Below are 23,800 nucleotides of genomic sequence, written 5' to 3'. Positions count from 1 at the left end.
AGAAAAGCTCAAAAGGTAACTAAAGATAAATTCCCAAGAGAGTTCGAAGCGCAGACGGGGAAACGTGAAAGCCGCACGGGCTCGAAACGGTCGGCTATGCAAAAGTCGAGCTGGCACCTAAACCCACGTTCAGGCAGCGGGAGAAGCGCTTGAAGTGATCCGAGCGCCGGAGCGAGACGTTCATCCGATGGTCTCACTGTCTGCCGGCTGTTCCGTAGGAATGATGCCCCTTCGGAGAGTGGGTGGCGTCGTCGTCGTGGTGGGTCTTGACGGCGGCGTTGGCGGCGGCGGTATGATTCAGCAAATGCTCGATATTATCAAGATTGCGGGAGAGAACGAGAAGGCGACCGGCAACTGCAGCGAAATGAGGAGAATAGATCGAGCGGAAGGCTGTCGAACTGGCTGCCCAGCTTGACTGGTGGGCAAGCTGGACGCACCAGCGTAATTTAGCTTTTTCTCCTCCACAGCAATATCGCGTTTTTGCACATCGGCCTCCGGACGGAGTAGATGCAGCCTCGCTCGTAAGAGATCCACCAGCAGTGTCGCACGCGGAACAAAGCGATGCAGATGGAAACAGCTGAGAGGAGAAATACCGCCGCTCTTCATTCCGGACCTCTCCCGGCTCACGATGACGGAATCTCTGTGAATCTCGGGAGAAACTCGTGAAAGCCGCTTGGAGGTTCTTGCGTGTAACTTGTCGAAATCGAATCGACGGCGAAATAGGAGCGAATACTCTCGGCAGGGACAAGGTGTCACAAGGATTCAGGCGAATTCGGCAAGACGAGGCTCATCATTGAAGACTATTTATTAGAAAACATTCTCCTCTCTCGGTCTCATCATCAGGAGGTAAAAAAATACCTACATATATCTCTCACACTGTTCAACGTTTGTTCTCCATTTTCAGGCTCGATTTTGTTTTCTTCCAAAGATACGCGCTCGGAAACATATTCGAGTAGCACCGAGTTTCCTCCCGAACGTACAATTCTACTAGTCCGCCTCGTTTAGAAAACGACATAATTAGGCGGACGGATATTCCCGTCTCTCAGGGGAGTAGGCTCACTTATATGGCACATCACAATAATTGCTATGATTAAAGTCAGGTGGATAACCAAGTTTCTACTTCGCTCCACATCACTCCCTGCTGCCTCCGAACAAAACTAGTGGACCTCGTCTTTCGAAACCAGCTTCAACTTAGACTTCAAACTCTGAAGTCGACTCGAAGCTAAACTTTCTCCCTCTCGTTCGCCGGCACCGCCTCCGAGGCTTTTGAGGTTGGATGCAGCGCCGGATCTAAGTACTAATTTCAGGTCGGTCTTCAAGTTCTCTGAATGTGTAATATGTGGGAAGGTATTGGTGGCTGACTCTGTAGATGCTGTTCGATGCATACTGTGATTCTGAATCGGACGATTGTTCCCTCGAGTGTCTCCAATCTCAAGGGGAGCTGTTGATCGGACGCAAGGCTTTGGCCCTGGGGAAACGATGATGGCTGCAAGCTCGCTTGGCAAAGTCTTGTTCCGGCCGCCCGCTCTGCAAACGTCTCCTGTTCCGCAGAGAAGTAGCTGATGAAGCGAAAACCAGGTCTCTCATTCTCTCTTTCCGGCTCTGCAAAATCGCACAAGTCGGTAAGTGTGGACGAAGAAAACTGCCCGGTGCCACCGCTTCCGCCGTGTGAGGACGGACAATCGAATCATTGCTACAAGCTCTTGAAGCTTGACGTCGCTCTCCGCCTAAACTTTCGCTTTCCGACCACCGAACCGAGGGAAGAGGGGTCCTGAGCGCCTCGAGATTTCGAGTGCTCACGGCCTCCTCCGGAAAGAGTCGCAACGATCAGAGATCTCATCACAGCGACAGATACTCACACGATTCCTGTCTCATTCACTGGATCAAATTGCTTCTCTCGTCTCCTGTTCCTTTTTCGCCTCCAGATTTCTGCGCTAGCTGCTTCTCTTCTAGGCTCTCCAGATGCTTGCGGCTCCTCCGCGGTGATTCTTCTAGCTCATCGATATTGGCGTCGATACGAGGAGCCTCGTAGAAGTCTCCGATGTGCGAATGATCTCTTAGCGAATTCCGAGCGTTAGCCACGAGAGGCTCCCCCTCCTTCGTTAGTAAAATGGTATCGGTTAGTCATCGGTTAGTGGTTTGATTCCGGATTATTGAGGCTTCGGTTTCGAGAGCGTCAATCGACCTCTCGTGATGGAAAGCACTGTCTATGCACTCATCTGGATAACGATATCTCATAATTCGAGCGTAGAGCATGCGGGTCAGGAAAGCGTATGGCGTGGATGGGGTAATGGATGGTGAATAAAATCTATGACGAAAGGATGGGCACCACGTCGAGATGAGTGTCGTCCTCGGATGAAGAGTCTCTTGCGTGAGCGGTGTAATACTCCCATCGCATGAATGCGAACAGATAGGAGGAAGCCGGGGGGACTCACTGCAGTGTCTAATTCTTTTTTTTTTGGTTAGGCGTCTGTATAGTCGAGGGTATCACCCGCGCTGCTGTCGACGTCAGCGTCGTCGTGCCGAGAATTCCGGTATCCGCTGAGCACAAAAGCCCGAGCTTATTGCGGAGTCAAAATTGTAGAAAAGCTTCACAAAGCCCCACACTCCAGCCGAGTACAAAGGTGGGCAGGGTGGCGAAAGAAGCATGGCGTGTTGCGCGGAAGCGCTGGGACTCCGCTCTACGGAAAAAAGGGTCGCTCTGAAGCTCCGGAAGGCAGTGAGGTGCCGTCGACCGACTTCGACAAATTTTTCTTTGCAACGAGAAATCCGGTAACGACGATTAGGCAGAATCTACCACGAGCGAAACGCTGGCGTACCGGGGGAAGACACTGAGGAGCGGACGACCAGCTATAAAGCACAATACTTTTATTGAAATGCTCATATCTATCGAAAATAATAACGTATCAATATTCTAGATAATTATACAGCGCTCTCGTGAGCGGTATTTTGGTCGCAAGCGAGAAATTCATCCAGACACGGACGATCCGACTCGGGGAATACTCCCGACGGAATCTCATTCTCAGGGCGAAGCTAGAGTATGGTCAGTTGGAAATCTCTTCGCACAGGGACTCTGCCATTTAATTTTGCAATAATTGTGTTCCTTCGCTTGGTCGAGCGAAGGCGAGTCCATATGTGCGCTCAACGCTCGACAGTCCTGACTGTGCGAACAATATTCCAGGAACTGTCTGCGACTCTCCTGCATAGTGTCGACTGTGATGATTATTCGAATCTTTTTGATCAGAACCGGGCTTACCGTTGAATGACGGGTCAAATTGATCCCGAACCGGGAAACAATAAGTAACAAATCTTCCGTCAATCTTGGTTATCGAAAATGGCACTTGGATGTTTGAGGACCTTAGTGACTAGGTAAAACAATGCAATGGAATGCCTCCAGCCCTACGTCGCCGTATTTCTTCCTGAGGGACCTAAGGGTTTGGAGTTCACTGAGGGAAGGGTACGCTGCAAACAAGGATCACGTGATTCGGTGGACGGCAGCAGCAGCTTTTCTCGAGTAGGCAGTGCATTCTGGGGCGTGCACACTTGGGAATTGATTGCTCTGGATTTAAGATACGATTCAGTGCGAGGATCGACAGGAATAGGCTACTTCGAATGGGAAGATTTTTGTGCTCAAGACCTGGAGAAAAAGTCTGGGTCGGTGCACGGATGGGCGACATTCGCAGAGGTGGACTGTCACCGGGGGGATAGGTCGGGGAACATTTCTGACGGCGTTACTTTTGAATTTCCCATTGCTTCCTCTGGTGGTACCCAGCACTGAAGAACTGTAGCTGCTCTTATTGGGGTCATAACAGGAGGGGGAATCAAGCTTGGCATGTTGGACGAGGCTTTAGGGTGCAGCTCGCTCCTCAAGAAACGTCAACGGAAACTTCCAACGAGTGCAGTCATTCAAAAACCTAGCTGTCTTGCGCGCTTGCTTGCTGGCTTGATCGCTCGCTCGATCGATCAATCAACGCTCTTATAGGTCGAGACGTTCGTGGTGTTCATACTTGTTCGTCGGATTTGTCCGTCGTGTCTTCGCCGTTGGGATAATCTCTCTGATGCTTGTCGTAGGGTTCGGGCAGCTCTTCCCGGTCTTTCCGCGCTGAAGGACTGCTCTGATTCGAGCTGCCGGTCTCCACATCCTTCTTCGGATACGTGTACCGCAGGTAGGTGTTGCTAGAATCACTCTCATCGGATGGCTCGATGAAAGTGTCGTAGAAGAAGCGCTCGATAGCCTGGAACGGAGCTACAAGCAGAATATGGAGCACGATCGAAACAACAATGGAGATGACGAGGTTCCACAAGATTTCGGAGAACTGGAATTAGAGAGATGAGAATGTTAATTCTCGTAGTATCGAGAATATGTAAAGTACATTCCGGGATAGTCCTTCCCGATGGATTACTCCCCGAGTCACCAAAAACTTTTTCGGGCTGATCCACACAGCCGAGGTTTAACGTCCCGGGTACTGTTAATCACATTGCTTCCGAGGACGGATCCATAGAGCAAATGTACCCAGGAGGATCAAGGCCGAGTACCTGCATATTCTTCCGGAAGCAGGGATCGAACCCACACCGCCTCCCGCGCGAGCGGCGTCGTTGCGGCATTTCACGAAGTGAAACGCACGTTTGCACGAGTAGTGACAAACGCGCTAGCCACCATACCCGAGTCACCAGGGCGAGGTGAAGATTCGCTGTCACTAAACTGAGGACTCGGAATGTAATAGGGGGCAAAGGTAGCGCTCCGACGGGAAGCTCCGTATAGGATATCACGTATCCTCAAGATCCGCCCTCGCTCGCGGATGTCCCAAAATTCGCAGGGGAATTTTCCGATTCTCACGATCTCCCCAACTTCGCACAGATTGCTCTCCGCTATATCCGTCCAGCAATCGGTGGTTCTCACCAGCCCTCTCCATGGAGCTAGTGAGGAGGTGGGTGCCCCTCGCAATATTCCTGGTCAAGTTGCAAGTCGCAGCGATACTTATCGTAATATGTAAGGCTCGCGTATTTGTGTCATTCATAATAGCCCAGTCGCAGATGATGATCGCAGTGAATAAAATGCGGAGAAAGGACGGAGCAGAACGCGACCGACAAACGCGAGCGGAACAACCAGACGCCCGCCCCCATGCTCGTAGCACGGACGGACATCTCAATTTAGAATCATTACGACATGTTAGCGGAAGCGACCGACAAGTCTCCGAACCGCCACTAGCTGGCTAGCGAACGGGTAGGGGTCGACGTTGTCGTGGACGGATGGTCTCTTACTCTCCCATTCGTTTGTCGGTTCGGTCTGTGCGTCGACTGGTTGGTTTTGTCGGGAAGTTTTTATTCCCTCATAGATAAGAAGAGTTCCTGCGCCCGTCTTTCTTTTTGTCGCGAGGACGGGCCACCCCCCTCACCCGACGAGCTGTCTGACGTCCACGGGCCAGCGGGGAAGAAACACAACCCAGATAGACTGAGCAGCGATTAGATCCTCCCTTTGCCCGGCAGGCGGTGAAGTGGAAACGGAATCAGTTTCTCGGGCTGCGACGAAGTCATTTGCCCCAATGAGCATCGACGCTGGGAAGTATTCATCGGCAAAGACGGAAGCTCTGTCGCTACTTCCCTGAGGTGAGACCGTCGTCGAGGTCACGATCGAACATCTGGACAGAGCTCTCCGGCGCTAGAAACCGTCGAAGGTCCTGAACCTCCACTGAAGATCCACTCGGAGGATCGCAACTACATAACAAGTACATGGAAAGCATTCGCGCAGATGGGACATGACCGACGCAGCTGTCGACTCCGTTTGAAGAAAGTTTGAAGCGAGAAAGGCTTCGTTCGACAGAGCTTTTGCACTCGACGGTAGCGACGATGGCGACCCGGAGCATGCGGTATCCAGAGGACCAACGAAGGAATGGAAGCAGGAATAGACCAGCCGAAAGGAGCGCCAGGAGACAATGCAACTACCGTTTCCTGGACGAAGATAAATTAGACCTGCTGAATCGTCGTCCCACGACGGAGGGAGAAAAATAAACAGCCAAGAAGAAAACGAAGGCGAGGGGGAACAGTGTTGGGTTCTTGGTTCCAAATGACACCAAAGAAAGAGAAACACTAGAACCGTCCGAATTTTTCAGGGCCCGCCGCTGAGAAAGCTCTGAGGAGTGTACGAATGGATGGCAGGGGACAGGCCCGCTAAGGTGGACGGTGGAGTGTAGGAGCACGGAAGCAAGATGGATACAAAGCAAATACCGACAAGGGATTCCGAACCCTTGAGACGAGAAGTGACAATGGAGCAACCGCCTGCGGAGAGATGCTACGGAGTCCGTGCGGTACGAACGCGGGCAGCGCCGCTAAGGCATTGGGTGGAAATGACCACGCCAAGAGCCGACAGTCCCTGACTCCATCGATTGTGGTGCGATCCGTGATGGGAAGCACCAAGTTCGCACACTATGACATTGCGAAGAGCTCCGACCGCGGAGCTGCGATGGGCGAAGCTTCTGGCTAAATCCATCCAGAAAGCATCACGAGCTCATATTGACTCTTGCCGTATGGGAGATGCGCGGAGTTTGACTGAGGGAAGCAGACATCACGGAGCTCCTTAGCTCCTGGAGGGACGATCGGCGAAATCCACCACCAGCCCTTTGTGTGGACAGGGAGCTTCAAAAAAATCCAAAATAGGCTCTTGTACAGAGGCTTGATGGTGTCACTCGCGATTGATCATCCTCTCCTTCCACTTCCTGCTCCCTTTGGCGTCACCGCTGCCCCCGCCACCAGCGCTTTAGACTTTCTGCCATCGCAGTCGAAGCGACTGTCACCCTCCGTGTATGTGGGCTCGCACGAAAGTGACTTGGATTTGAGAAACATTTCTTCCTTCGTTCCATCTTAAGCCTCCGAAACGTTCGGTTCCCCAATCTCGGCTTCCGAACGAATCGATTTGGTCAGCGAACGGTTAGTCTAGGCCCGGACAGCAAACGGGAGCCAGCGCCTCCGGATCTATCAATCATTTCCGGAGGTTTTGCTGTGTTTTCCGCGTCTACGTGGGGAGTAAATCTGTGAGCTGGAGCAAGAACGTCTGTGCAATTCGCTGAGAAGGACTCGGCACCGTCGGCATCGGTGGCCGCCGTCGACATCGTTTGTTGAAAATTTTGTGGAGCTCCGTAGCGTCCCTCGAAATAAAAGGATCGGCGGCAGGAGTCGGATGGGGTGCACTGAGGAGAGGGGCGGAGAGGAATCGCAGGGGAGGAGGCATGCGCTAATGAACCTAAACAACTTGGCTTGGCGTCGACGGAACCGAGCCAAACTGTTAATTCAAGCCGCTGCGGGCTCGCTTCAGGGAGCGTTCGTTTCACTCGTTTGTTGTCGAGTGCTCTCTCTTCCGGAGCCTGCTTTGCTCGCGTTGCATGTGCCAAAGAAAAACAAAAGGCTCGCCTCACGATACTATCATTGAGCGAAAATAGCGGGAAGCTGTAGCAAGTCTTCACCCGCCGCGAACGTTTCTACTTGGAGGACTAAGTTTCAACTGTCGGCTCTCGCAGCCCATCCAGCTTGAGTGATCTTCCCCGTCGATAGTCCTGTGGCGAGCCAGTAGGAATCACAGGTACGCACGCATTTCTTTTTCCCATGAATGTGAGCGAACTCCGATACCGCTGGAGGGAGGGAGATGAGATACGCGGAGAGAACGCGAATACGATGCTTGGACAAGAGCGTACAATTTTCAGAGGAATGCACTTATCATAGACGCATGTTTCGCGAGGGAAAAACAAACGGTACGGAGCAGCCGTCGAATTCCCTCGGCATCTGAGTGTTACCTTGTTTTTGTATGGTTGCTGGACCGACCGCTCGCTCCCAGTAGCAGTTTCGGTACAACAAATTTTTGTCATACCGCCGTTATATCGTTTTGACTCAGCAGCCTTGCCGCAGAGGAAACACGTCGCTATGAAGGTCGTCCGAGGTCGTCATTGCCGCCGCTATTTACATATTATTGGATATCCTCCCAGGGAAAATCAATTAAAATTGACCTTCCAGGCTTGACGGTCATTTCCCCAACTCGTTCCACCCGTCGACAGGTTCGTCTGTCAAGGTCATAAGTAGACGAGCAGTAAAGGGTTCATGACCAACTATTCGACGGCTTACCGCCAGATCGACAGAGAGCCCGGAGTCCATGAGGACCCGCCGTCTCCTGGCCGGCCGTCATCCCGCTCGCTCTTCTTCTCGCCGACCGTCCGATCGTCCGTCGAACAGCGTCGCCACCGTCTGTCGACATGAAGCAATAGAATGGATCTTGGCTGCCAGGTGTTTCCTCACATTTCCAGCTTGCATCAGCAATCACTGGCCGGCCAGAGAGAAGGCAGATACACAACAGAACAGATGAAATCATAGATGTGAGCAAAGGCGAGCTAACACGATATGAGAAGGCGAGCCCCTCTTCTGTCGAGATCCCTGAGGCCAGTTGTGACGCCGAAAGTTTCTCCAACCTTCGAGGGATATTCGGAGGAAGCTCCTCCAAACTTCAGTCGGAGGTTTCCCTTAGGGCTTCCTCGGATCGATAGCGGAGAGTACTACGAACTCGTTCGGTAGGACTCCCGCTCGATTGCAGTTCCTCCCCTCTCCTTCGTTGATATCAACGTGTTTCGCTTGCGTTTTCAGGGAAATATGATCTCGCGCGGCTACCTAATTAAAGCCCTTTCAGCTCGGAGCCAGCAATGGGATCCGTCGAGCCGAAACAATAAATCACTTACGAGCTGTTTTTTGGTGTAATATACAGGAGCGCGGAGGGTGCCGTTGCTGTGGAAAATAACAAACGGGTGCACAAGATAGATAAGGAGCCAGAGTTTGCCCACAGGAATAAAACCGGGCCACGACAAGAGCATGTTGACGATTCCTCCTTTCTTTGCGTGGCACATCATGATGAGGAGCCCCGTACCCAGCGCGAACACTACGCGATGGAATGCGTCGTAAACAGCCGAAACGGAGTTGCTGGGATACGATGCACCTGGCGAAGAGAAACCATGCGATTGTGAATTCCTGCAATTCTGCCTGTCGATACATTTCTGTTCTGTACAGGTCGTGGAGGAGGAAAACATTGCTGACCCACCTCGGTTCCAATTGAACGTGGCGTTCATGGTCACAATGACCACGGTCAAAATCATAAGCCACATGAATGTTGTGGCAAGTCGGCCGAGCTTGCTGAACGTGCCCTTGCTATTCATCTTCTGGTTGAAGATGAAACCTATGATGAGACCGATGAAGAACGGGCCCCCTCGGCTGTAGATCTGCATTCCCACAATCGACATGTAGTCGTTCTTCGATCTGAATGTGGAGGATTGTCGCCTTAACGCTTGAATAGTACACGAGGCTGCCCTTCGGTTACGGACAGTGTCCTCATACCTAACTGCCATCTATTCTATCCGGCAGGAGGGAGCGTAGAAATGACAATCGACACCAGAGACTTCGAGACACTTACCCTGAACGGTATTCCCGAAGAAGCGTCGTAGGGCCCAGATTATTCGACAGGTTCAGAACGAAATCTATGATCATGGTCGTCACGACTAGAACTCCGAGCACGAAATGGGTCACGTTTTCCATCCTGTCGACAAGAATTACATTGTTCAGCTACAGCGAAAGACGCTCCCTCGTCATGGACATTCGGAGCGCAGGCGACCGAAACCTACTTTTTCCAGAAAAACGTAGCTATAACTGCAACGATGAGGCCCTGCATCAGATAGGCGACAAGCCATGAGTGGGGCATACACTGAAAGAGACGGAATTCAGATTAAAAGGAAAAGTTCCGCCGGCTCCATCACTTGCGCTTCCGCCTTGCTATTCCTCGAGGGATACGGGACCATTATCGAGGCAGACGCGGTCCGAATGATGACACAACCGAAAATAGCGCCAGGCTATCATCTCGTTTTTCGAAGTTTGTTTACCTGATTTTCAACCTTGAGGAAGTTGTTAATGAATGCAATGTTTGCCCACCACGTCGCCCCGCACTTTGACAAGTAACGTTGACTCTCGATATCCCACGTGGGTCCTGCTCCCATTCGCGCGAAGCAACATACGAGGAACCAAAGCAGGAGATAGTACATCGGCACTGTCTTCATGAGTCGGTGACCGCTGTAGCGCAGGACGTGACCGACGCCGTTTCTCTTCGAGAGTCCGAACGCAAACAAAACTCCGCTGAAATAATTAGAACATGACTCAACGCATGAGCGAATCCTCGTCACTCCTGCTCAATCAAGCGGAGCACCGGATGGTCCCGAACACTTGGAGGAGATCTCTCGATTTTCTCCGGGTACAGACACAGCGCGATAGCGTTCGTGCCGAAGATCTCCGATCCGTTCCCGGGGACTCTCGACAAACCGCGGTGAGCACACATTCATTACTCGAGTCATGTGACAGCAATAGGCGGATTCGTCGACATCAGGACGGGCGCAACCGATTACAGAACGCGAAAAAATGATCTCCAATGAATTCACGTATCTATATTGGTCGCGTCTATCTAGCGGGCGCCCTCTGCTGCCAGATGTATCCCGAAGAATTCAGGAATGCCTGCAGGAACTTTCCCCCTGAGTGAACGGGCACACGTGGAGTGCCGTACGTGCTCGACATAAAGTTTCGGATTCTTCAAGAGCATTTCATCTGCCTAGGCGACCTTCCACGTCGGCGAAACAGTTCGAATCGAAGAGACTTTTTATACGATGTGAATGGCTATTCGATCTCTGAACTCCTCGAAAAGATGGATCCCGGCAGTTTTGTCCGAGGAAGCGCTCCCTCGGACAAAACTGCGTGTATAATTCGAGATGAACTCAACGATAATGAGCATAGCGAAGACATCAATATCAATTAGGAAACGTATAGCGAGTCGCAGATGAAATTGATAGCGCTCACATTCGAATTCGGTGCGGGGAATGTCCCGCTCGGAATCGATCCTGTCACCGAGGGGAAACTAACAAGCCTCGGGGAGCTCACTCACCTCACAACCAGCAGAGTATCGACGGCCAAATCTTTGTTGAGTACGAACTGCGTGGTCATTGTTTGGAGGGTTTTCTCCATCTCTTTCATGTTCGTCGTCATATTTCCTGCGCGAAGCTGGCCCGTGTTTCCCATAATGAGCCAGACAATGGCGAAAAATTTGACTCCGTAAAGGCACTTGACGGTGTGCGTTGGGACACGCGTATCCATCAACTGCCTGAAAGAGACCACGGCCGAGCACGAGCGGAGCATTTGTGCGAAGTTACCCTCCAAGGCTGAAATGCAATGAAAACGGCCGTATGAATTTTGTTGCTCGACATGACATACATCCTTCTCGGGCTGTCCCTCCCGAGTCGCTATCACAAAGTCGATTTCTTCAGATTCCACCGATAGAGAGCCTAACGCGGTTCGCTGAGTTTTATCGTTCCCCTGGCTCTCAAGGTGGACCCGTTTTGCGGAAACGAGTCTCTGCGACGGTCCGAGCGACCAAGATCGACCTTGTCTCGATGACCCCGAAACAGCCCAAACTTCAATGGAGGGAGACGAGAGAGCGCTGTGTGAAGGCTTTAAAAAGACGCAACGACCCAAATCGAATGCAAGCGTGTAATGTAGTTGGTGGCCCTCGCCGTCGCCGCCGCCGCCGCTGCTGCTTGCTTGGGCCGGTGCCAATCGACGCGCTAACCTCTTCATTTCCAGACTTGGACGGTGGACGCTGGTGCCTCGGATAAATCATACTCCGCGACCGGATTGCGACTGGAATATCCCAAAACTGGGTCGATTTTTCCCTGGTTTGTCCGTGGCGGTCGGACGGCTCAACGGTATCCCTGGCCAGATTATTACAGGTTTCGAACTCAGAGAAGGTGCCACTTGCAACAAGTGCAATGTTGGAGAAAGTGAGCAGAAGAAACCGTCGAATATTGGACGGACGAGGAAGATCGAGGTCTCACAGGACGACCGCCTGCCCCTGCCTCCGAAAACTCTCCGCCGCGGAATAGATACCGGAATTTCGGGGAAGAAACAATACTGCCTCTCCTTTCCAGTGGCCCACCGTGCCGGAGGCGGCATCCCGGAACTTCCGACCCTGATGCCTTGCTCTACGAAGATGTCGCCCCGCGCAGACCATTTTTTTTTCAAAAATACCCTTTTCGGATGCAGAGCTCCGAAATACCAAGAGGGGAGACCGAAAGAGAGTGCCGCCCGGGGACGATCGCCAGAGCTCTCGTGCGATTCAAAACGAGATCTGGACCTGCCTCGGGTTTTGGAGGCTCGCGGGAGGAATGAAGCGATCAGGATTGCTCGTCGAGAAGAATCGTCAAGGAAGCCCATAAACGGACCGTCGTCAAAAACTCACCGAAGTCATACGAGTGCTTGGCCTCATCCTTAGAAATATCATCGCGCTTCAGTTTCAAGCAGAATATGATGTCCGCTAGAGTTCCGATGAGAACGATTATCGCCAGGAGGATGAATATGCCACTGAGAACAAACAGAACATGTTAAGAATATACATTGGAGGGGAGGGAAGCGTTTATTCGAGTTTCCCAGAAGACCGAATCAAACTTACGAGATGAATCTGGCACCAAAGTTTGCGGGGGGGAGATCATCGGCTTGATGGCAGGACACCGCGTCAATGCCGACCAAGATCGGAAACTTTTCTCGATTGGGTTTGATATACTTGAGTAGAATGTTCTTCATCGCCAGACCGAGATTCTCGAATGACACTTTGGAGCAGGGCGAGGGGACGCAAAGTCCTACGTATCCGGGGAACTCAGGCTGCAGTTTGTACACATCTGGAAGGCAAAATCAAGCGGAATGAGTCTCTGGTACAGCCAACGCTCCCCGCTCTCCGACTGGAGCATTGAGAAGGTGGGATCCCGATGCCACCAAAAATCGAAACACGAGGAGATTCCCTGCTTTTGGAGAGCTTTCGAGCTCATCAGAATCCAAGACACCACGCGCTATCCGTGGATGCTAATCAAGCTCCTACCATCCATCTTGTGCTCTTCCTTCTTCATATTCTCCTGGAATTCGCTGAGGGTTTCGTTCTCGGGTCGTTTGAAGTATTTGTTCCTCTTCAAACGCAGCTTGAAGCTGCAGTAAGCTCCTTTGACTTTGGAGGGTAGTCGCGGATATTTTTGCAGAACGTTCTCAATGTCGTCGAGATCGAACTCAGGGATTTTCAGACATTGATCGTAGTTCGACACGAAGCTGAAGGTTCCTGACAAGATCCCCGTCGGGGGTTTGACGAAGGCATCGGCCACTGGAATAGAGGGTAGAGAGGAATGGTCAGTGTTGGGCTCAACATTCATGTAGTTCAATACTTCACAAATAATGGAAAAACTCGAAACGACGCCGACTGTCACTCCCTACAACACGGTCTCCGTTCATATGAACAATATAAGAGAGCTCGCTTCTGCGCCCTTAGCGACCGAGTCGCGAATCAAATCGAGAAATGGAAAGCTTCATGACCTCCGGGGAACTTCATCTCCGGAATCCGGTCTGAGTGCTCGTCATTTTTCTAAGGACATCTCACCCGGTCAGAGTCAGCTGCCTCCCCCTGGGTTTGGGAGGGAGGGAGGGGGGCGGGGCGGTAGAAGCCCGGCTCCAGGGAAAAATTAATGGGAGCCTCACCCTGGAGCACATTGTTGCTTCTGGCACGGCTGCTTTTGTTTAAGCGTCTGCCGGCTCAGAGCGCAATATGTTCTTTTTTGCTTTTCACGGCTGCTCTGCGGCGACTGTCGTCCTTCGGAATTTTTCATCCCACGGACTGTGAGAACAGGTCGAGAAATTCGACGCGGATAGCGTAGAGCGCTGACAGATCCGGTAAATTGTTTTGGAAAATACGAGAGCAGTTCCTGCATGCACATATCTCACATCGATTTCCTATCTCGACAAATTGTAGTTATTGCTCTCTCGCTCGTGCATTCCCCCGTCGCTTCCGGGCTCGGCTTGTCGCCCTCGAGATTCCGTGTTCGTTCCTCCTCTGCTTGGAGAGGTTTGTCGTCGATTCGTCATCGATGTAACGCCTCGTTTTCTTGACCTTCGTCTGACCTTTCGCCGCTCTCTTCAATTTTTCTCCGAGATTCGGGAAAAAAATTGCCGTTGCCTGACACAGGCTGTCGAATGAGGGAAAGACTGAGTGAAAGGTCTTTGCGTTTTCCCGCGACAGCCAATTTTCGTTGGCGGGCCGTTCGTTCGACGTTTTATTTTTCCTTATCCCCTCTCCCGCCGAGAACGCGAGAACCGTTAGATTTCAATAGTCGGTCTTTCCCGAATCGGTTGCCCGCGCAGCCGGGTTCCCGTCTGAATTCCCTACCGCTTCCGTTACGCGTACATTCCTAGTCCCATTCGCCGGTTCCCTCGGACTTCCTAGGTTCCTTCGCCTTGCAGTCGTGGGCGTCGGATTCGTTGACCCTTCGTCTTTTTCCTCTTCCCGGGGAGAGGCAGCGGATACGAGGAGCCACAGCGGAGTCGCTTGGAGCCTTCTCGCGGGAATTCTGCTGCGGAGGTGTCGACACCGGCGCGAACACGAGAGAGAAAACAAAAATGGAATGTTATGTGCCGTTCGTTGCGAGTTCCGCCGCGAGACGAGCTCTCTTGCAGTATCATTCCGTCACCGACCGCAGAGCTGGAAGAATAAGTTCGCAGCAACGCATAATTCCGTTGCTTGCCTGAGTTTCCTCGAGTTCCACTCTGCGGTGCGGTCCGACGGCAAAACTCGGAAGCTCCCACGTATCTCTTGCCGAGCTCGTTTCGCACTCGAGGCTCGAATATCGTCGTGCCCAAGATCATCGATTCGGCGGGGGATTGAGATACGAAAAGCCAAATCAGAAAAATTCCCCGAAGTCACCGGATGCCCTTCTTGGGAGCCTTCAGAGCGAAAAACTTTCTTAAGTGTTTTGCGCTCTAAATCCACGGCGCTGGCTTGGTACGGCGAAGCGAGCCCGGAAGAGGTCTACGGATCCGTACAGATCCATCGATAACTGGACCGATTGATTGGTTGATTGACGGACAGTTCGACCGCGTCTCGTGGTCGAAAACGGTGAACAAAACACTTCTGTTTTTTGGAACAGCAAAGGTGCAAACCGCACGCTCGGCCTTGAACTGGGCCTTGATGACCTAGGAGCGCGTCTGGCTCCGCAGGAAGACTCGTTTGCTTCCTGTGTTCATTTTTCTCGGAGACAAATGGAGCCGCCTCCCCTCCGCTGCCTGCCAGCTTGCTAGCCGACTGGCTCGGTTGAGTGGGTGCACGGAAGGGGGGGGCGGACTGCTTCCGCGCTCCTCTTTCCGCCACTCTTCGCTGATTCCAGACCCCTTGCCGCTCGCTCCAGGCCAGCGGGCGCGCACCCGTCATCCCGTTCGCTGTCTCGCACCTCTTCCGCTCGCTTCCGACCACAAACAAGCTTTTCGGGACCTTTTGCTCGGCTGACCACCGACTGCTGGCTCGCTCAGAGTTTTCTTATCTGTCTATACACTCGACGCGAGGGAGCCAAATTACGTCAGTGATTCATCCTCTCACCCGGACGAATCACTGGTGATCGCATTTGATGGACACTGGATAAATTAGCTGCTTACGGTGAGATGTTCCCAGGGTGGTCAGCTAACGAATTTCTCCTTGGGATTCTTGCTCAGTGAGGCTCTTCTTGTTCACGGTGACTCGGTGAGCTTCCTACCCCACCCACGAGCGAGCTCGCTGCGTGAGATGAGCAAAGAGGCGTCCGCTCGGCCGAGAGCGGATGGGTGATTGAGAGAAAAAAAGCCACTTTATCCGATGGCTTTGCCGGCATACAGCCGCCAGCAAGCCGGTCTGTCGGTCGGCCAGTCAGTCAGTCAGTCGGTTGCTTTCTCCCCTTTGCTCGTCGTCATTCATTGATTCACTCTCTTCCGGAGTCTAACACTCACTCACTCAGTCACTCAGCTAATGAGCCGGACGTAAAGTCCCTCATGACGAGATGGGACGCTAACACTTCGGTCCGATACTCCTTCAAAAGGAGTGGGCATCCCGGATCTTGGATGGACGACGCCTCATTAGTGACAGCTCGGATGAGTTACCTTGAGCGCTAGAGAGCCGGACGAACTTGTGAGCGACTGCAGTAAAATTCAGACCCGGAAGCGAGGGGGTTGAATTTCTCCCGACCAACGGAATTCCGAGAATGGGTGAAATAGGGGACTGAGTTAATCGAGTGGGGCTGGGAAGGATGGGCGAGATCGAGAGGAGACGTTCTCCAGAGCTGGATAGGGCTCGGGAAGCGGGGAAGTTCGCCACTGGAATCCTTCACTGGGTCTTTCCGAACCTGTCGTTCCATCCAAGATACGAAGCGAGCGAGCGAGCGACCGACCAACCAACCATTCCAGAAGGCTCCCACCAACAATCGAACGGAGAACGACGGAGCAGAAGGAAAATACTTTGTCTTTCCTCCCGATCGAATTCGGAGCTATTGAGGATTTGGTGAGTAGAACACACAGCCGAGCTCTCGCCTCCTCGGACGGAAAGACTCGGAAGTTTGAGGGGGAAGTGCGTGAGAAGAGAGAGGAGGGCCATGAGAGGGAGATTCACCGAAGGAACGAGAACGAGCATGAGAAGAATGAGTCGGGGACGGTCAAGGAAACTAGAAGAACAGATGGAAGGACTCACACTCAGGAGTTCGCCGCACTCGCAGGGTGGAAAGGACGGGGACACGGACAGGTCTAGAAAGGAACTAGCCGGGAACCGAATGACGCTATGTACCCTTTTATCCCCAACGATGGGCGCACCCCTTCCATGGGCCTCGTTCGTGTGCGGGGTCGATAGTTTATCCGCTCCTTGAGTTTTCCGAAACAAACAGCCGGGACAAAGCCGGAAGAGGGATCAAGCGCCGATCCGAGAATGAGCATGGGAGGAGAGACTCCCTGTAGCGGATGAGTTCTCATGTTGTCGCCAAGTCCATAGTGCGTCCTCGAGAAGGTGTGTCCGGGGGCTCTCGTTCTCCCGGGGCACAGTTCAAATGGAGGAGGTGGCTCTCGAGTAGTAAGATGAATACGGGTCCAATCCGTGCTGTCGGGATATTCGCTCCGCGAAGCGTCGGCGTCGGTCAGCAGCGGAAAGCTTCGAATGGAGAGAAGTCCCAACACACACGATTTCGATGGCTCGTCGAATGAGTTTCCCTCTCGGATAGACTGACTTCGCTGGACTCGGCATGACGTTTTCTGTAGTCGATCGAGCCCAATCATCCTCCCTATGCTACGAAAACCCATCGGAATAAGAGTTTTCACGACTGATCCCGGGAATCGGAAATGTCTACGACCCTAAAACCCTCCGGAGGGTTCCAAGAGATTATCGACGACAGCCATCTCTCTTGAGCGGCGGCACCGACCCTCTGTCGGGCAGGACGAAGTCGGTGTTTCGGAGCTCCCTGTGTGTTCTTGAACATACAATCTTGTCCTCTTGTTGATTTTATAATTGCTTGGCAACGAAACGAGCTGACTGAGCGTCGGCTAAAATGGCTTGAGCTCGTTGCCGTCGTCCACCGTCTTTAGATTCCCTGCCGTAGCCAAGACCTCCGGGGTTGTGAGGTCCTCTTGAAGATTCCACGCGACCCTCCCCTTTATCCTCCTCAGGAAACCCTAGGGCCCGAGCCTCCTTCCTCGAGCCGACGGATGGAGAATCAGACCACTGAGACGACCACAAATGCCGAACTCAATGTTTCATGGCACCGGCAGCGTCGAGGGAGGCGTAACTCCGAGCGATGCAGGGACGGAGTAAGCAGCGAATAATACTCCGCAATCCATTCCTGAGATCGTCATAAAGACCCATCTTCGATGCTAAATGTGAAGTGCGGAACATCGGTCACGCTCCTTCCGCAACGACGACAATCGCGTGCGCGAGTGCATTCACGTTCCACCACCGAAGAACAAATAAAATGAAGCTTGCTTGGCTGATCTACAGCGATTAGTTGACCTACGCTTCATCGTAGGAAGTTTCGCAGATGCGGGAACAAGCAATGCAATTTATTGGTACGCGGCCTTGTGGGCAGCTCCGGAGTCCCTAGCTCCAGTTTCTCTCGGCAGGCCCTGTTCCCCGCTGAATCTGTGCGGCGATCAATTTTTCCGTTCGCAACATGTGGCTCGAATGAGAATAGAACGGAAGAAGTAAAAACAGAATTCAACGAAGGCAGTCCCGCCGCTACGACAGGGCACGCGACGACTCTCTCTACGACATCGAAGATACCGCTCGACGCGACCGGAGCATCTCGGCAATACCCAGCAGGACCTCTAAGGAGAGTTGCCCTTGTTTTCGAGCAACGCGACTTCTTACGGTATCTTTCGCGTTCGGTACAGACTCCATCGAAGGCCCAAAGGATTGGCGCGATTTGACAGGCGCCTCGCCGAATCATCAGATCGATCCACCTGGCAGCTCCTCTTCGCTACGCTATTGACTTACCGCGAGCTTGAGGAGGGAGGAAGCCGTCGGCGCAGCTTGGTCGAGATGGGAAAAAACCTCGCGGAGTTCCGAGGTCAACAAAGGAGCCTCGCTGTCGAAAATATTTCTTCCGAGAAAAACTCTTGGAAGTCCTCCGAAATCTCGATTCAGCCCACAGATCTGCTAAGGCGCTCCTCCGGCGGCGTAGATCCTCGCGAGCGGCTCGCAGAGGAACTGTCAGAAGATGGGTCCACATTCTCTCTGTGTCGATGTGTACTTATAAGCCTATAGCCGATTGTGGATAGCAAGTCCGCGGCTCGGGGGATCTCCGCTTTGCGTGTCATTGTCCCGAAACAGACGATGCGACAACAACGACAGAATTCCTTGATGATGGTTCTTCTCCGGGAAATTAAGTCAACTCCAGCGAGCATTATGTCAATTGTCAACCGCAGAAAGAGGCCGCACTCGCTTGATCGTCGCTGACGCAGCACGAGATTTCAATGGTTGCGGCGGCGGCAGCAGCAGCAGCATCACCATCCCCGTCACCAACGGTGGCGCAGCAGCTGCAGGAGTCGAATGAAGGGAAACGAGGAGGGCTGTCAGCTGCACCGAAAGGGTCAAGGCCATCATCAGCATCGCGTACTCTCGACGCGAGAGAGGAGGGTTTTAGGTCGCGGTGACATTCTTTCATCGGATGCCTCGCAGGTCCTTAATCTCGTAGCTCGATGCTATCTACGAGGCAATATCCGCTGGACGATCTTCGATTTTGAATGCAACGATCCGACGATGAAATTTCCATCCCAAATATTTCGCGACGCGATTCTTCTTCTGCATCGCGGTTAAGCATTTAATTCCTCCTGACGTAATTTGCGGCAGAGAGTCCGACCGTCAGTTCGCACGAGACCTGCCAATGTTTGCCGCCGGAAAGTGCCCCCTGCGGGACAAATCAAAGTACCTAATTCCGCAATATCCCCCACCGGCGCTCGACGCTCCTTCCTCCAAAAACGTAGGAATAGAAATCTTCCCCGCAATCCCGACATGCTGTTCCGACCACTGTGAGAGCCATCCACGGATGTCAGCGACAATGCAGTGTGGCTGGCCGCATCGTCGATTGTTGATCGGATGAGCAGGAATGCATATGTATTTACATCGTTCGAGGGAGAATCCGCCTCGACCGAAGCGAACGCCAGACATGTCGCAGAGTCGCAGTCGAATTCCAAACTATTTGCCCGTCCTTCCGCCAATTCAACCCGGTAGAACGGGGCCATATATGCAGGCTCAGTAGCTCCGACAAGATTAATTTCCAGCAGTGATCATCTTATCAGCGCTCTGGCCAATGGCACACGGCAAATGCCGCCAACGGAACGACGGCGCCACCCAGCGACTGAGTGACCTACCGTGATTCCATGTGCTCTCCAATTAGCTCGGGAGCAAACAGGGAACTCGCATTTTGAGGCACGTTCTACTCGCCGGGTATTCCGCAATTCCAGCGGCATCGACGTCAACTGCCTAGCGCTTGCGACACGCAGACGAACGGGACTACCGATCATCCGATTCGGGGGCGAAGCGACCGACGAACGAACAGATAGGCCGGCGGAAATACCGTCGAGATGAGTTTGGCGGATCCGAGTCGACAGACGAAGTTTCGTAATGCAACCTTGCTCCACGGAAAAAGTCTTTCCGTGGATCACTTTTTGCGTCTTTTGTTTCGACTTTCGGTCGCGTAACAGCGTTCCTTGAAAAGAAACTACGCCGAGCCACAGCCACCAGCCGAAGAATGTGCAAAAATGTGGGCAATCAGGATTGGCCCAAGGCAGTGGTGCTCGGGTCGGTAGGACGAGCGGAAGGAGGAACGAGCGTTAGGTCGGTCGGTCGGTCGCTCAGAGTAAAACTCGCGTCGGCAACTATTTCCACAGCAGTCTCGAAGGTCGCTGCGAGAGTTTCTCAAGCGAATCTCTTCAACTGCGCTCAGTCTGGACTGTTCTTGGCTTAAATGTCGGTCGGTCGGTCGGTAGCTTGAAATCTCCTCGTCGCCGGCTGACTGAGTCGCGGGCTCGTTGGGGAGCTGGTTGACTCGCTGGTCGGCGGATTCGCTAGTGGGTCGTATCGCTCGAGTCGAATGACTTCAGAGATTTGGGCCGTAACCATGTTTCACTGTCTGCGGTTTCCGTGGAAAGACCCGCGGCTTTCCCTCTTTCCGAAATCAAACTCCATGTCTCGACGGAATGAGACCGCGTGCGATTGGAGAGCCGGATCCCAGTGCTCAGGAGCTCCTCTACATTAGACTCGGCGAGGAAAAGAAACAGGGATAGAATTCAGGAATCGAGGGGAGGTCGACTGAGCGATGACCTCTCGATATCAATGAATGACACCGGGCACAGACATTCGGCGAATCCGAGCAGCGAACCCCGAGTGAATCGGTAGGATTTGAGCGAGTTCTCCGCAGGGATCGTAAGACCTGGACTCTGGTCGCGCTCGGAAATCTAGCCTTCGACTCCATGCGCCGCGTGTATATACCCGGTATCGGGAACGGGGCTCACGATGCGTTTCGATAGCGACGGAGAGCTCCGCGTACAGTGTGAACGAACGAAATGACAGCATTTCTTGTCGACTTATCTTCCCGTTGCCGACAGGCGCAGATGAAGAGCCGCAGGACCGTGGATCGACCCATAAATCTAGCGACACGAAAGCCGAGCAGATGAGATGGGAAATCCGGAGAGCAGGAAAGCAAACGGCCGTGAGCTCCTCCGAACAGTTAATGTCCACCGAATCTACGCCTTGTGCTAGCGGCTTACGGACTCTTCATAACTTGTTGTCTCATATTTGTTAAATTAAAGCTTAGATGGGACTTTCTTCGGACGAAAGACCGACGCGGCGATCCCGATCTCTGACGGGAAATCCCGGGAACAGCGGCTTCCTCTCTTGTGCGGCGCGGTACCAGTGGCTGTTACCTGTCATCGCGTCCACTCAAGTATTGCCTCACTTCACCTAGGAAAATTCCCGAAAAATATTCAAATTAGGAAGAGCATCCCCGATGGAGAATCTTTTCCAAGGAAAGTGGAACTCGAGGAGCCGAACTCGCGGGGCGGACACTCGCTGGCGGCCGAAGATATCAGTCGAGACATGCGTGTGTGAGGTGAAGGATTCGAAAATTCAAGCTTCGTGCATCGCTCCCGACTTGTGGTCTTCGACCCAGCATCCAAACTAATTGTCTGTTACGCCCCTCAAATGTTTGAGCAGGATCGGCTTCGACCATCTGGGTCCGGAAAACGGTTCCACCGAATACCTGGGTAGCCAATCACTAGTTTCACCGCGACAGATACTCTACCGAATACTCAAAGACGAAAAATACGACCAGCTCCGATTATCCGCCCGATCTGATCTTTCATACTCTCGGACGCATTCGGCTCGAGTCTCCTCCTGGAGTACCGACAACATACACAAGGGACATGGAACCCACGAGCAGACGAACAGGAAAAAGAGAGTTCGAGGAGAAGCGGGAAATTATGGGGAGAAATGGCTCGAGGATAAAAGCGAGGTGCGGTCAAGTGAAGACACGGCTGCGGGTGACACTAAGAATAAGTGCTGCGTACTCTGAGCTCGGCCGACCGATAGACGGGCGGCCGAGCAGATGGACGAACGGACACCCGACCGTCTGACCGGCTGGCCGGCGACCAAGCGACTGACCGACCGACCAGCCCACAAGGCAAACGGGGCTGGCCATCCGGGCCACAATGAAGATTTTGTCAAACTTTTCAAAAGAATTCCGACTTTAAATCTCACTCAGCAAGATAGGACTCGGAAGACGATGAGACGAGATGGATAGATGGCCGCTCCGTGAGAAATATATCTCCAATCGGACAACGACTTCGGCGACGGTGATGAGAGGAAGCCGCGAAAATTTCTCATTTATCTCGAATTTATGAGTTGAGAGCTCGCTCCGTCTTCCTTCTCCTCGGGGCAGCGAAGCAGCCAACTTGCCCTTCGGCCATTCTCGTCATTTTTCTGTCTTCCGCAATAAACTCAGTCAGCTCTGACGTTCGCTTTGGTGCTTGCGTCTTGTTCATTAGAATTCAGGCCATTGTTATCACAGGTGTTCTCTTCGCAATTATTGTTATCACAGGTGGTCTCCACCTAATCATAGCTGCCACAGGCCGGTCTTTCTCGTGTATTACGAGTCGGATTACCAGAACCGAAGATTTCATGACGACTTCTTCGCGTTCTATCCAATCGGGATCGGTGAGCAGCATTTGTTTATCCTACTATTCGGGAATCAGAGATTCTAGCGTCACCCTTGAAGTTTCGGAGGAGTATGTGGGTGCACGAGGGAGTTGAAATTGGCCGTCTCTCCGTTTTGCACCGTTTCGAAGCGTCGAGTTCCCAGAGTGACGAGCTCATTGAGCTCAGTCAGATCGAAAGTGAAGGCTTGTCTGTTGAGCAATCGCCGCTCCGATCGATCGAAACTCAAAGGCATGTCAGAGGCAGTCTTTTGCGTCATCACATGGAGGCGCAGAGGGAACAACAAGGAAAAGGACACGAAGAAAAGTGCTTTCGTGGCTAGGGGAAAGAGTAAAGGGGATCGTGCGGCTGAAGCACTCTATTCGTCATGAGTTTTTGAGTTTTCCTCCGCGAGTCGATCACGGCATCAGTGCGTTGTTCTCCGTCGGGCGCGGGGAATCGACGGGTGTTGCGATACATTCGTAGCCTTTCTTCGTCGAGAGGCGGTGCTATACAAAAGCAAAACAACTTTCGGATACTTTCCCAGAATCTTTTCCGGGAGATCAGCAGACGAGCGTACGGACCGCGCCTCATACCGCCAAGTCGCGCCCTCCTACCTAATTCCGAACTCAAATCGAATCGTTGAAACGCATGAAACTTCAGATCCGAGCACGAAGCCGAGGAGGCAAGGAGCTGCCCGAAAAAGAGTTTCGTTCGAACGAAGTTTCCTTGAATTAAAGTTATGGCGGCACGCGTGGCCGATCGAGCGAATAATAAAAAAACGGGACCCTCAACACTTCATCGCCGGGATGTTCCCGTGGGGGAATACTGAGCCCGTCTGAGCCAGACTTGAGAGCTGCTTATAATGAATATTCATGAAGCCATCTCGTCGCTAACAACAAAACCGATGCTGCTGATGCTGACCCCCAGGAGAGGAGTACCGTTTTGACGGCATCGGCGGGTCAGTTCGCAACTCACTCACTCAGTTGTCCAAATCGCGGACCACCACCGACTGAAAAGGGAGACATGGACAAACAGCGCTCGATGGCCTAAAATGTTGGCGATGCCCGTGCGTCTGTCCATCATCTACCAACTCGAGTGCCGCTCCTGCGGTTTCGGACTCGAGCTCAGTTGCTTGCTCATCCGACCAGTGCCTTCGGGAGGGGAGGGGGTACGCGAAGAAGGTTGGACGGAGCTTGCTGGACTGGGCTGGGTTTCGATGGGATGTGCCGGGATGCC

General features: G+C 52.8%; 1 protein-coding gene across 1 annotated transcript in view; it reads right to left on the bottom strand.

The window, feature by feature from the left end:
• Nucleotides 1-792: 792 nt before the first annotated feature.
• The window catches only part of LOC100904938 (nose resistant to fluoxetine protein 6), a 49,899-nt gene continuing 26,891 nt past the window's right edge, over nt 793-23,800 (bottom strand). Inside the window, exons 3-14 of the mRNA XM_003740514.1 lie at nt 12,932-13,204; nt 12,509-12,734; nt 12,299-12,420; nt 10,949-11,222; nt 9,903-10,152; nt 9,648-9,727; nt 9,440-9,562; nt 9,071-9,285; nt 8,715-8,968; nt 4,008-4,316; nt 1,860-2,097; nt 793-1,602 (exon numbers count right to left, since the gene is read on the bottom strand). Of these exons, the coding sequence (XP_003740562.1) occupies nt 1,876-2,097; nt 4,008-4,316; nt 8,715-8,968; nt 9,071-9,285; nt 9,440-9,562; nt 9,648-9,727; nt 9,903-10,152; nt 10,949-11,222; nt 12,299-12,420; nt 12,509-12,734; nt 12,932-13,204 (2,348 nt within the window). The 3' untranslated portion in view covers nt 793-1,602; nt 1,860-1,875. The remainder of the gene's footprint in view (nt 1,603-1,859; nt 2,098-4,007; nt 4,317-8,714; nt 8,969-9,070; nt 9,286-9,439; nt 9,563-9,647; nt 9,728-9,902; nt 10,153-10,948; nt 11,223-12,298; nt 12,421-12,508; nt 12,735-12,931; nt 13,205-23,800) is intronic.

The sequence above is a fragment of the Galendromus occidentalis genome, unplaced genomic scaffold, assembly GCF_000255335.2.
Source record: "Galendromus occidentalis unplaced genomic scaffold, Mocc_1.1 scf7180000076951, whole genome shotgun sequence".
NCBI classification, from domain to species: domain Eukaryota; kingdom Metazoa; phylum Arthropoda; class Arachnida; order Mesostigmata; family Phytoseiidae; genus Galendromus; species Galendromus occidentalis.
Note: the sequence above shows the minus strand (reverse complement) of the source record. Positions and strands in the feature narration are given on the sequence as shown.